At 43.6% G+C, this 15,097-nt stretch overlaps 1 protein-coding gene across 1 annotated transcript in view; it reads right to left on the minus strand.

Annotated features, from left to right (window-relative positions):
• uckl1b (uridine-cytidine kinase 1-like 1b) overlaps nt 1-14,668 on the minus strand; it is a 61,031-nt gene extending 46,363 nt beyond the window's left edge. The window contains exon 1 of the mRNA XM_055932854.1: nt 14,551-14,668. Within this exon, the coding sequence (XP_055788829.1) occupies nt 14,551-14,594 (44 nt within the window). The 5' untranslated portion in view covers nt 14,595-14,668. The remainder of the gene's footprint in view (nt 1-14,550) is intronic.
• Nucleotides 14,669-15,097: the final 429 nt, after the last annotated feature.

A 15,097-nucleotide genomic window follows, 5' to 3' on the forward strand; every position in this document is an offset into this window, starting at 1 on the left:
TTCCTGTAATAACTTGTGGCTGAATTTGAAAAGGGTTCCTTCGTTATTTTACCGTTCATGTCTTCCATAGAGAATGTCTTGATCTACTTCAAATAAGGTCTGTGTTTCGTGCAGGCCTAAACCGCCTTGACGTTTTGATACCGTGTAAATCTCACTAGGATAAGGTAACGTTTGTCAACATATTTTCATAAATCCACTCTACAATTTTTTTTTATCTTCGCTTATATTTAGCCAATATTGATCAGAGTTACCTTGTCCTATGGATATCTACACAGTTATAAAATTGGCACGGTGATGTAAGCCTACACGAAACACAGACCTTATTTTAAGTGAATCTAAAAATATCCTATGGAATAAATGAAGGAACCGCTTTTCAGATTTTGCTAGGTGTCATGGGAATTATGACTCGCACTTTGGTTGTCAATTCTTACCATGCCCATTATTAAAATAGGATTTTCCTGCAAAAAATTAACGTTTTTTTTTTGTTGTTTTCAACATTCATCACAGGTAACTTCAACTCTATTTTTATTCAAACAGTTGAGAGTATTTGTCTCCTAAGCAAACTCTTCAGTATCATTGTCACTTCAGAGCTGTGTGCGTGTGTGTGTATTTATGTATTATATTAAGTTAAAATAAAAGTGTTCATTTTTCATTCAGTATTGTTGCAATTGTCATTATTACAAAAATGTGTGTGTGTGTGTGTATGATATATATATATATATATTTAAAAAAAAAAGTTTTTTAAATAAATCGGCCGAATAATCGGTATCGGCTTTTTTTGTCCTCCAATAATCGGTATCGGCATTGAAAAATCATAATCGGTCGACCTCTAGTCTGGACACCACCTTCTGCAACTGGATCCTGGACTTCATGATGGGCAGACCACAGGCTGTGAGGATTTGGTAACACCCCTTCCTCCTCCACACTGTCTTTTAACACAGGGCCCACAGTGGTGTGTCCTCAGCCCTCTGTTGTACTCCCTGTTCACTCATGACTGCGTGGCTTTGCATGACACCAACTCCATCATCAAGTTTGCTAATGAAACCACGGATGTAGGCCTGATAACCAACAATATGAGTCAGCCTATAGGGAGGAGATAAGTGAACTGGCATTGTGGTGCCAGGACAACAACCTCTCCGTCAACGTCAGCAAAACAAAAGAGTTGATTGTTGACTTCAGGAAGAAGAGTAGGGAACATGCCCTGAACCACATCAACGGGACTGGCATAGAGAGAGTTAGCAGTTTTAATTTCCTCGGCGTCCACATCACCGAGGACTTGACATGGACCAACAACTCCACCACTCTTGTCAAGAGGGCGCTGAAGAAATCTGGCATGCTACTCCGGGTCATCTCCAAATACTACTGCGGCACCATCTAGAGCGTACTGACTGTTTGCATCATGGCCTGGTACGGGAATTGCTCTGTCCACGACCACAAGGCTCTCCAGGGGTGGTGAAGACGGCCTAGTACATCACTGGGACCATGCTCCCACCAATCTAAGACATCTATTCGAAACAGTGCTGGCATGAGGCTCGGATTAATTCCTTCAATGTTCCACTCTTCACCTCGGTATGAACAGGAACGATTCACACTACAAAAACAATTGGAAAACGAGTCTTACGTTACACCAACTAAACTATCCCATAGCGGTAGAGCGCACTCACACCCTGGACATTGTGTGCTGAAGCTTGCACTTATTCTCATATGTTTCCTAATCACCAACAATTAACGTAGTTATTCTTCAATTTGCTAGCGCAATGAGTAAATGGCTGAGAAAGCGACCAAGTCCATATGATGGCAAGAACAGCTCAAACAAGCAAAGAGAAACGACAGTCCATCATTACATTAAGACATGAAGGTCAGTCAATGCTAGGGCTGGGCGGTATACCATATTTTACTATATACCGGTATTGATGCACGGACCGGTTTGGGTTTCTACTTCACCTTTTATAACGGTATCTGAATGTTTGGTTTGTTAAATGTGATAAGCTGTGTGTAACGTCCATTTTTATAGTTTACTCTGCTACTTGAGTCATCCCTTGACACTCTCTCTCTCTCTCCATGACGCTCTCCACACAGACCTAGTCCCACCCCCTGTCACTCAAGGAGCGCATTTGTTGTTGGTTGACCACGAGACACTTTCGTTCAGTCTTCATGGTCACTGCATCACATGCAACAATGTCGATGACAACAATGTTGTTTCCAATTTGTATTAGTTTGTGTTTCTTACATCTGCAAACATCTAGTTTGTATTTTCTTAGCAAGCTAAGCTAAATCGTGTTAGCCACTAATGCTAATCGCTAGAAAGCTAACTAGCTAATAAAAGCTCTGAGTCAGAGCAAATTCTATTTCCATGATTCCAAAAGTTCACCCAAGTGTTTTGATCTAAATCGCAAATGCAACATTTTGTTAAAAATCAGGCCTAGTATTTTTGCCCATATCGTGGCAGTGTGGAAATTATCTCAAATGACTGAAGGAAATGCAGAAATTGATGGAAATGTAGGAAATGATTTAAGGTTGAAGTTGAATTGAACAGTATATGGAGAAAGGGTTAGGGTTGCCACCCTAGGATCACGCACTACTCATAAAGCAAATTTAGAACTTTGATTTATCAAAAACATAAAATACCGTCATACCGAAAAAAAATCTGAAAAATACCATGATATGATATTTTGGCCATATTGCCTAGCCCTAGTCAATACGGAACATTTCAAGAACTTGAACGTATCTTCAAGTGCAGTCGCAAAAAACTATCAAGCTCTATAATGGAAACTGGCTCTCATGAGGACTGCCACAGGAGGATAAGTTCATTAGAGTTAACTGCACCTCAGATTGCAGCCCAAATAATTGCTTCACAGAGTTCAAGTAACAGACACATCTCAACATCAACTGTTCAGAGGAGACTGCGTGAATCAGGACTTCGTGGTCAAATTGCTGCAAAGAAACCACTACTAAAGGACACCAATAATAACAAGAGACTTGCTTGGGCCAGTAAACACAAGCAATGGACATTAGACCGGTGGAAATCTGTCCTTTGGTCTGATGAGTCCAAATTTGAGATTTTTGGTTCCAACCACTATGTCTTTGCGAGACGCAGAGTAGGTGAAAGGATGATCTCTGCATGTGCGGTTCCCACCGTGAAGCATGGAGGAGGAGCTGTGATGGTGCTTGGCTGATGACACTGTTGGTGATTTATTTAGAATTCAAGGCACACTTAACCAGCATGGCTACCACAGCATTCTGCAGCGATATGCCATCCCATCTGGTTTGCGTTTAGTGGGACTATCATTTGTTTTTCAACAGAACAATGACCCAACACACCTCCAGGCTGTGTAAGGGCTATTTGACCAAGAAGGAGAGTGATGGAGTGCTGCATCAGATGACCTGGCCTCCACAATCACCTGACCTCAACCCAATTGAGATGGTTTGGGATGAGTCGGACCGCAGAGTGAAGGAAAAGCAGCCAACAAGTGCTCAGCATATGTGGAAACTCCGTCAAGACTGTTGGAAAAGCATTCCTCATGAAGCTGGTTGAGAGAATGCCAAGAGTGTGCAAAGCTGTCATCAAGGCAAAAGGTGGCTGCTTTGAAGTATCTAAAATGTGTTTAACACTTTTTTGGTTACTACATGATTCAATATGTGTTATTTCATAGTTTTGATGTCCACTATTATTCTAGTAGTAAAATAGTAAATAGTAGTAGTAAAATAAAGAAAACTTTTGACTTCCGGGTTGGAGCGAGTAGTCGCATTTCGCTTCGCTCCATAGGTAGTATTACATTTAATTTCATTTCATTATAGTACAACGGTTTGATTTGTTTGATCTTAGCAATTTTTCCTTAGCTAGCTACATAGCCGTCTTTGTATCAAAGATAATTGTGTAGTTTAGAGTAATTATCGAGGTTAGCTAGCCAGCTATTTTCGTCCTTCTAACGTAGTCAACACTGCTAGCTAGCCAGCTAGCCAACTTCTACCGAAACATTACATCGGAACGATTTGATTAGTGTAGTGTTAGCTAGCTACATAGTTGTCTTTGCTGTCTTTGTATCTAAGATAATTGTGTAGTTTAGAGTAATTATCGAGGTTATCGAGGTTACCTAGCCAGTGATCGAGGCTACACTTTCAAACAAAGTCAGCTAGCCAGCTATTTTCGTCCTTCTAACGTAGTCAACACTGCTAGCTAGCCAGCTAGCCAACTTCTACCGAAACATTACAACGGAACGATTTGATTAGTGTAGTGTTAGCTAGCTACATAGTTGTCTTTGCTGTCTTTGTATCTAAGATAATTGTGTAGTTTAGAGTAATTATCGAGGTTATCGAGGTTACCTAGCCAGTTATCGAGGTTACCTAGCCAGCTACACTTTCAAACAAAGTCAACAACGCAGCCACTGCTAGCTAGCCTACTTCACCAGCCAGCAGTACTGTATCATTTTAATCATTTAGGTCAATAAGATTTTTGCAACGTAAGCTTAACTTTCTGAACATTCGAGACGTGTAGTCCACTTGTCACTCCAATCTCCTTTGCATTAGCGTAGCCTCTTCTGTAGCCTGTCAACTATGTGTCTGTCTATCCCTGTTCTCTCCTCTCTGCACAGACCATACAAACGCTTCACACCGCGTGGCCGCTGCCACGCTGACCTGGTGGTCCCAGCGGGCACGACCCACGTGGAGTTCCAGGTCTCCGGCAGCCTCTGGAACTGCCGATCTGCGGCCAACAAGGCAGAGTTCATCTCAGCCTATGCTTCCCTCCAGTCCCTCGACTTCTTGGCACTGACGGAAACATGGATTACCACAGATAACACTGCTCTCTCCTCGTCTGCCCACGTGTTCTCGCACACCCCGAGAGCTTCTGGTCAGCGGGGTGGTGGCACTGGGATCCTCATCTCTCCGAAGTGGACATTCTCTCTTTCTCCCCTGACCCATCTGTCTATCGCCTCCTTTGAATTCCATGCTGTCACAGTTACCAGCACTTTCAAGCTTAACATCCTTATCATTTATCGCCCTCCAGGTTCCCTTGGAGAGTTCATCAATGAGCTTGACGCCTTGATAAGTTCCTTTCCTGAGGATGGCTCACCTCTCACAGTTCTGGGTGACTTTAACCTCCCCACGTCTACCTTTGACTCATTCCTCTCTGCCTCCTTCTTTCCACTCCTCTCCTCTTTTGACCTCACCTTCTCACCTTCCCCCCCTATTCACAAGGCAGGCAATACGCTTGACCTCATCTTTACTAGATGCTGTTCTTCCACGAATCTCATTGCAACTCCCCTCCAAGTCTCCGACCACTACCTTGTATCCTTTTCCCTCGCTCTCATCCAACACTTCCCACTCTGCCCCTACTCGGATGGTATCGCGCCGTCCCAACCTTCGCTCTCTCTCCCCCGCTACTCTTTCCTCTTCCATCCTATCATCTCTTCCCTCTGCTCAAACCTTCTCCAACCTATCTCCTGATTCTGCCTCCTCAACCCTCCTCTCCTCCCTTTCTGCATCCTTTGACTCTCTATGTCCCCTATCCTCCAGGCCGGCTTGGTCCTCCCCTCCTGCTCCGTGGCTCGACAACTCATTGCGAGCTCACAGAACAGGGCTCCGGGCAGCCGTGCGGAAATGGAGGAAAACTCGCCTCCCTGCGGACCTGGCATCCTTTCACTCCCTCCTCTCTACATTTTCCTCTTCTGTCTCTGCTGCTAAAGCCACTTTCTACCACTCTAAATTCAAAGCATCTGCCTCTAACCCTAGGAATCTCTTTGCCACCTTCTCCTCCCTCCTGAATCCTCCTCCCCCTCCCCCCCTCCTCTGCGGATGACTTCGTCAACCATTTTGAAAAGAAGGTCGACGACATCCGATCCTCGTTTGCTAAGTCAAACGACACCGCTGGTTCTGCTCACACTGCCCTACCCTGTGCTTTGATCTCTTTCTCCCCTCTCTCTCCAGATGAAATCTCGCGTCTTGTGACGGCCGGCCGCCCAACAACCTGCCCGCTTGACCCTATCCCCTCCTCTCTTCTCCAGACCATTTCCGGAGACCTTCTCCCTTACCTCACCTCGCTCATCAACTCATCCTTGACCGCTGGCTACGTCCCTTCCGTCTTCAAGAGAGCGAGAGTTGCACCCCTTCTGAAAAAACCTACACTCGATCCCTCCGATGTCAACAACTACAGACCAGTATCCCTTCTTTCTTTTCTCTCAAAAACTCTTGAACGTGCCATCCTTGGCCAGCTCTACTGCTATCTCTCTCAGAATGACTTTCTTGATCCAAATCAGTCAGGTTTCAAGACTAGTCATTCAACTGAGACTGCTCTTCTCTGTGTCACGGAGGCGCTCCACACTGCTAAAGCTAACTCTCTCTCCTCTGCTCTCATCCTTCTAGACCTATCGGCTGCCTTTGATACTGTGAACCATCAGTATCAAAGGCACCACGTGCTCTCACCACTGGTGTCCCCCAGGGCTCTGTTCTAGGCCCTCTCCTATTCTCGCTGTACACCAAGTCACTTGGCTCTGTCATATCTTCACATGGTCTCTCCTATCATTGCTATGCAGACGACACACAATTAATCTTCTCCTTTCCCCCTTCTGATAACCAGGTGGCGAATCGCATCTCTGCATGTCTGGCAGACATATCAGTGTGGATGACGGATCACCACCTCAAGCTGAACCTCGGCAAGACGGAGCTGCTCTTCCTCCCGGGGAAGGACTGCCCGTTCCATGATCTCGCCATCACGGTTGACAACTCCACTGTGTCCTCCTCCCAGAGCGCCAAGAACCTTGGCGTGATCCTTGACAACACCCTGTCGTTCTCAACTAACATCAAGGCGGTGACCCGTTCCTGTAGGTTCATGCTCTACAACATTCGCAGAGTACGACCCTGCCTCACACAGGAAGCGGCGCAGGTCCTAATCCAGGCACTTGTCATCTCCCGTCTGGATTACTGCAACTCACTGTTGGCTGGGCTCCCTGCCTGTGCCATTAAACCCCTACAACTCATCCAGAACGCCGCAGCCTGTCTGGTGTTCAACCTTCCCAAGTTCTCTCACGTCACCCTGCTCCTCCGCTCTCTCCACTGGCTTCCAGTTGAAGCTCGCATCCGCTACAAGACCATGGTGCTTGCCTACGGAGCTGTGAGGGGAACGGCACCTCCGTACCTTCAGGCTCTGATCAGGCCCTACACCCAAACAAGGGCACTCCGTTCATCCACCTCTGGCCTGCTCGCCTCCCTACCTCTGAGGAAGTACAGTTCCCGCTCAGCCCAGTCAAAACTGTTCGCTGCTCTGGCACCCCAATGGTGGAACAAACTCCCTCACGACGCCAGGTCAGCGGAGTCAATCACCACCTTCCGGAGACACCTGAAACTCCACCTCTTTAAGGAATACCTAGGATAGGATAAAGTAATCCTTCTAACCCCCCCCCCCCCCCTTAAAAGATTTAGATGCACTATTGTAAAGTGGTTGTTCCACTGGATATCATAAGGTGAATGCACCAATTTGTAAGTCGCTCTGGATAAGAGCGTCTGCTAAATGACTTAAATGTAAATGTAAAACCCTGGAATGAGTAGGCGTGTCCAAACCTTTGACTAGTACTGTATGTGTGTAGTTTGTCTCGGCTTGGAACAGGCTTAGGCGGCCCTCGTTCAAACCAGTCCGTGTGCGCTTTGCCACCTACTGTGTGCAAACTCCCTGGAAAGACATGTAGTATTCTTGAGGAAGCTTGGAGTTACCAATGGCAACTTTCCTTTCCCGGCTTGGACTGAGGAGAAGGAGGTGGAGAGAGACTTGGGGCTGTGGTCGGAACAGGTGGAACTAGCATCCCAACAGCGAGATTGTGAGACCGCTGGTTACATACGGGACCCAGGTTCGGACTTAGTGTCTCTGGACGGCTCCGGGGGTTTCTCGGGTGACAAAGAGGACTTTGTTCCATGACAGCCACCTCCTCATGCTACGGGAGTAGCGGGGGAAAACCTGGTATCCAACACATCATTCATAGAACTGGGCCGCAGGGCTGCTATTCGTTTGAAGGTGAAGTGGCCGTATTCACCCCCACGGCAGAAGTCATCAAGGTTCGGTGGATGGCAAGCTAGCTGGCTACTTAGCCCCGTAGGCTAACAAGGCCGTGGCTAATGTGAATCCTACCTTCCGGAAGGCCGACAGGCCTGGAAGCCCAGCTAAGTGGACTTCCCCACGGGGCGGCCCAACACCAGGTCTGACCGGCCTGGTTCCCAGGCGCAACGCCGGTCTGTCTGGCACAAGCGCCACCCAACTTCCAAGGGATGGTCCTGAGACAGCCCCTGTGCACCTATCTCAGGGATGGGGAATGACACGAGTTTGGGTCCTCCCTTGCCAAAAGCCCCAAACACCCATGGTGACAACAGTACCTTCAAGTGGCATGTCTAATTTGGGTACGTCAGGAATGGCCGAAGCCATGGACCAGGCCTCAGGCAAACGTTTGCACCTAAACACATTGTTTTCAGGATTCAAGTGTGTTGTGTATTCCACATTTGAGTTCAATAAAATATGTCCCTCCTCCACATTCAGACACAAAGTTGTCAAGAGTGGTGGAGATAAAATAAAAATAACCTATTTCTTCAAATCCACGAGGGGGTGTCATTGCCCCCTCAGATGGCGCTATACTGGAAACTCGTTGCCTGTTCCAACCAATGGCACGCATATGGAAAGGGACGGGGTTTACTCCCCATTCCAGACCCAATATCTCCAAGCCATCAGACTGCTGAATACTTCAACTGGACTGACCACCTGCTCTGATTCTCCGCACCTTAACACACATGCACTCACCCACACACACACCCACGCACTCACACACACACCCACCCACCCACGCACACACCCACACAGACATACCCACCCACCCACCCACCCACCCACCCACACAGACATACCCACCCACCCACCCACCCACGCACAGACATACCCGCCCATCCACCCACGCACACACCCACCCACCCACCCACCCACGCACACACCCACACAGACATACCCACCCACCCACGCACACACCCACATCCACACAGACATACACCCACCCACACAGACATACCCACCCACCCACCCACCCACCCACACAGACATACACACACCCACAGACATACACACACCCACACAGACATACACACTTCCACAGTACATTCATGCTACACACACACACATCACAACTGCTGCTACGATACTCTTACTATGATTGCTAAATGCTGCACACTTTAAACACTTGCCCCCCAATCTCCCGTTCTGCAAAATGTGTAAATATTGGACTATAAATTGTGCCTTCATGTATTACTTTTGCTAAAATGTTTATTCTATTCTACTAAGCCATTTACTTTATGTTCCTGTTCTTTTATTTTATTATTTCTTATTGTAGTTGCATTGTTGAAAAGGAACCTGTAAATAAGCCTTTCATTGGACAGTGTATACCATGTGTATCCTGTACATTCAACTGATACAACTTAAACACACACACTGCATTCAGAGACAAGTGGGGAATAAACAGCATGATGAAACACTACACTCTGTCAGCTGCAAGTAAGGAGTGTCCCTGAACACACACACACGCTGCCCAGCCTTACTGTAGTAGACAAACACTTCGCACTCACACAAACCTCATGATTCCTGTTGGTTTTCTATGAAACACAAGCAAGCATGTGGAAATGCCACAGCCAGTAACCCATGTAAATGACTGTGTTCACAGAATCGCAATTTGGAAATTGCACCCAACAACAGATCTAAGATTAGATTATCCTACCACAATTCTAACCTTAACCATTAGGGGGAAAGGATACATACATGACCCTGTCTCAGTGTTTATGGGGACTTCGAGGTACTCTGTCAAGGACAGCTGTAGTCAGAGAAGCAGGTGTGTCCCACTACAGTACACACTACTCACTGTTAAAGTAGCAGAGTCAAAACAAAGTCGTTAAACTGGTTACTATAACGATTAGTAGCATTACTCTCTATGGTAACAAAGATCACCACAGGGGAAAAAATCCCAGGAGAAGGTTCTGCAATACCGCGGTTGTTTTGAGTAAATTGCTGTTGACCTAATACCCTGATGCTACTGAGTAAATAGACCTAATACCCTGATGCTACTGAGTAAATAGACCTAATACCCTGATGCTACTGAGTAAATAGACCTAATACCCTGATGCTATTGAGTAAATAGACCTAATACCCTGATGCTATTGAGTAAATAGGCCTAATACCCTGATGCTATTGAGTAAATAGACCTAATACCCTGATGCTATTGAGTAAATAGACCTAATACCCTGATGCTACTGAGTAAATAGACCTAATACCCTGATGCTACTGAGTAAATAGACCTAATACCCTGATGCTATTGAGTAAATAGACCTAATACCCTGATGCTACTGAGTAAATAGACCTAATACCCTGATGCTATTGAGTAAATAGACCTAATACCCTGATGCTACTGAGTAAATAGACCTAATACCCTGATGCTACTGAGTAAATAGACCTAATACCCTGATGCTATTGAGTAAATAGACCTAATACCCTGATGCTACTGAGTAAATAGACCTAATACCCTGATGCTATTGAGTAAATAGACCTAATACCCTGGTGCTATTGAGTAAATAGACCTAATACCCTGATGCTATTTAGTAAATAGACCTAATACCCTGGTGCTATTGAGTAAATAGACCTAATACCCTGATGCTATTGAGTAAATAGACCTAATACCCTGATGCTATTGAGTAAATAGACCTAATACCCTGATGCTATTGAGTAAATAGACCTAATACCCTGATGCTACTGAGTAAATAGACCTAATACCCTGATGCTATTGAGTAAATAGACCTAATACCCTGATGCTACTGAGTAAATAGACCTAATACACTGATGCTATTGAGTAAATAGACCTAATACCCTGATGCTATTGAGTAAATAGACCTAATACCCTGATGCTACTGAGTAAATAGACCTAATACCCTGATGCTATTGAGTAAATAGGCCTAATACCCTGATGCTATTGAGTAAATAGACCTAATACCCTGATGCTATTGAGTAAATAGACCTAATACCCTGATGCTATTGAGTAAATAGACCTAATACCCTGATGCTATTGAGTAAATAGACCTAATACACTGATGCTACTGAGTAAATAGGCCTAATACCCTGATGCTATTGAGTAAATAGACCTAATACCCTGATGCTATTGAGTAAATAGACCTAATACACTGATGCTATTGAGTAAATAGGCCTAATACCCTGATGCTATTGAGTAAATAGACCTAATACCCTGATGCTATTGAGTAAATAGACCTAATACCCTGATGCTATTGAGTAAATAGACCTAATACACTGATGCTATTGAGTAAATAGGCCTAATACCCTGATGCTATTGAGTAAATAGACCTAATACCCTGCTGCTATTGAGTAAATAGACCTAATACCCTGATGCTATTGAGTAAATAGACCTAATACCCTGGTGCTATTGAGTAAATACACCTAATACCCTGGTGCTATTGAGTAAATAGACCTAATACCCTGGTGCTATTGAGTAAATATGCCTAATACCCTGATGCTATTTAGTAAATAGACCTAATACCCTGATGCTATTGAGTAAATATGCCTAATACCCTGATGCTATTTAGTAAATAGACCTAATACCCTGGTGCTATTGAGTAAATAGACCTAATACCCTGATGCTATTGAGTAAATAGACCTAATACCCTGGTGCTATTGAGTAAATAGACCTAATACCCTGGTGCTATTGAGTAAATAGACCTAATACCCTGGTGCTATTGAGTAAATAGACCTAATACCCTGATGCTATTGAGTAAATAGACCTAATACCCTGGTGCTATTGAGTAAATAGACCTAATACCCTGATGCTATTGAGTAAATAGACCTAATACCCTGGTGCTATTGAGTAAATAGACCTAATACCCTGATGCTATTGAGTAAATAGACCTAATACCCTGGTGCTATTGAGTAAATAGACCTAATACCCTGGTGCTATTGAGTAAATAGACCTAATACCCTGATGCTATTGTGTAAATAGACCTACTACCCTGATGCTATTGAGTAAATAGACCTAATACCCTGATGCTATTGAGTAAATAGACCTAATACCCTGGTGCTATTGAGTAAATAGACCTAATACCCTGGTGCGATTGAGTAAATAGACCTAATACCCTGGTGCTATTGAGTAAATAGACCTAATACCCTGGTGCTATTGAGTAAATAGGCCTAATACCCTGATGCTATTGAGTAAATAGGCCTAATACCCTGGTGCTATTGAGTAAATAGACCTAATACCCTGATGCTATTGAGTAAATAGGCCTAATACCCTGATGCTATTGAGTAAATAGACCTAATACCCTGATGCTATTGAGTAAATAGACCTAATACCCTGGTGCTATTGAGTAAATATGCCTAATACCCTGATGCTATTTAGTAAATAGACCTAATACCCTGGTGCTATTGAGTAAATAGGCCTAATATCCTGGTGCTATTGAGTAAATAGACCTAATACCCTGGTGCTATTGAGTAAATAGGCCTAATACCCTGATGCTATTTAGTAAATAGGCCTAATACCCTGGTGCTATTGAGTAAATAGGCCTAATACTGTGGTGTAGCTTACTTTAGGTTTTCCACCAAACCCCACCATTGATTTTCGATCTTGATCCTGGGGTCTCCTAGGGGGTGCAGGCTTTTGTTCCAGGCCAACAGTACCACACCTGATTCAACTAATCAAGGTCTTGACAATTAAAGTTGTTGATAAATTGAATGGGTTGTCTTAGTACTGGGCTGGAACATAAAGTGCACAGTCAGAAGGCAAAAGGACTATATTTAAAGGTGACAAGATGGAACTACGTATAACAATAAAACTGCTGTGTACTACCCATTTGTCAGTTAATCCAATATGGTGATTTTAATCTCATTAGCTCTAAATTTATTAACTCCCAAGTTAATTTAATGAAGTCTTAATGAACTTGTGAAATGGGGGAGTCAAAACAACTTCTTCAGCAGATCACTTTCTAGAGGATGACAAAGGCCAAAATATTTGGTTAAGAACCCAATGTGGAGGCCGTACTCCTTCCTATTTGAGAAACGAGGACATGCTATTAGTTACATAAAATTCATAACATTCCTGTGCAGTACTGAGGACCACACACCAGCTTTGGTCAATTCTTCAAGCAAAATATAGTCCATTGTTGACTATATAGTCCAAATGGAATCAATTTTAAGATATATAACTTTCAAAAAACAGAAATTATCCCTGTATAATGCATTTTGCATCATATGATGTTGCATTTTGCATCATATTATGCAAAATGCATCATACGGGGATGATTTCTGTATCATTTCATTCCTATGGAGGACTACTTTTCTGAGGAGTGCCAATATGGCCGACCAGTGACTTCAAAGCCTCGCCATGGCCAAAACAAAGTATCAGCAATCCAGGGTTTATATATATCATTGGTATGAACTAGGCTAATGTAAGAACACCATCGTGTGGTTTACAACAGGTAAAACGTCAATGATAGGAGTGTGGACTCAAACCGCATTAACATCTGCTAACCATGTGTATGTGACTAATAACATTTGATTTGATTTCTCTGCCATTCTGTTTTTCAGAGAACATTCACTAGAGTCAAGGAAGCAATTTTGCACTGTTGAACATTATAAAACAATGCTGTGTTGGGCATTTCACAAATGTGATTTTTGTCGGTCAGGATATTGGACCTGTGTAACAGATAAGCATATCACTGCTGCAGATATTGGAGTGTAAATATTGATGCCATTTAAATATGTTAATAGTTCTTCACGAACATTCCATTCTCTTCAGAAGCTGAAATGTTGTCTCTGGTTGCAGTGACCACAAAACATCAAACATCTCATTATTGCATTTAACCTCCTCATTTAGGGTGTTACAATATCTACAAATTAAGTACTGCACTCGCGCTTCCTTTGTAACCAATTTGTAAGTCGCTCTGGATAAGAGCGTCTGCTAAATGACTTAAATGTAAATGTAAGTAAACAAAAATAATAATAAGCCAATTCCATAGGGTTTATGAGCTAATATAGTCGAAAACAATTATCACATTCCAAAAGTTGAAAAGCATGCTCCATTATATTAAGAGTATTTTTTTAACGGTTTGTGCCGGGATTATTTTGGGAACACATGCGCAGTGAAGTCCACCTATAGAAAACGACCACTAGCACTATTCGTTCAGTTATTAAAGGGTTATAAATGTCGGACCGCTGTCAAAAATCACCATTACGCAAGACGGCAAGGCATGAAGCCTTCATGATGAAGGCCTATAGAAAGAATTAACCGAACCTTGTGCTTTCTGTATCTATATCGACAGACAATGCTTGCTACAATGAAACTTCCTCGCTTCCATAATTGATACAGTGTACTGATGCTTTCTGAACTGACTGCACTCGCGCTTCCTTTGTAACCATGAGGTCAGAACGTAGGTTCACGTTCACCAAGGATGCAGATTGTCACGAAAATCAACCGTCAGCAAAAACAGCTTGTATAGTTCCCTTCTTGTCGCCACAGTCAATCCCCAAACCAAGTGAAATACCTGTTGGAATTAGACAGCGAAGAAGAATTCTCTCCGCACTCCATCTTTGAGACCCTTCCTTCTCAGCACACGGTAGACATTGCTCTTCCCGTATTTGATAGTCAGCTGTGTAGAAGGGGCTTAGACAGTTGCATTATGGGTCTTGTCGTTTCTTTGCCTAATGGCAAAAATAGATTTTCGTGAGCACAACCCCCAAAAAAGGACTCGTAGTCCCAAAGTGCCTCATGGCGTTCCGTCGATACGGTCATATTCAACAGGGCCTTTCTCTAGCCAATATAGTGGCAGGGACTAAAATGTGTCAGGGCCACGTGTTACTGGATGAGGTTATTGAATTGTTACACTTGATATATTATGATATATAGTGACACTATGTCATGTGGTCCAAAGAATAAATCAACAAAATATAAAGTCATGTAACTAGGCTATATGCTATTTATGATAATAAAATGTGAATGTTTAAAATCCATTGTATCAGCTTCAATAATTGTCAGGTCATATAGGCTACCAACCATTCACATGATGAACAGCATGTATTATATATGGCAAC

Source organism: Salvelinus fontinalis, chromosome 8 (genome assembly GCF_029448725.1).
Source record: "Salvelinus fontinalis isolate EN_2023a chromosome 8, ASM2944872v1, whole genome shotgun sequence".
In the NCBI taxonomy this organism is placed as follows: domain Eukaryota; kingdom Metazoa; phylum Chordata; class Actinopteri; order Salmoniformes; family Salmonidae; genus Salvelinus; species Salvelinus fontinalis.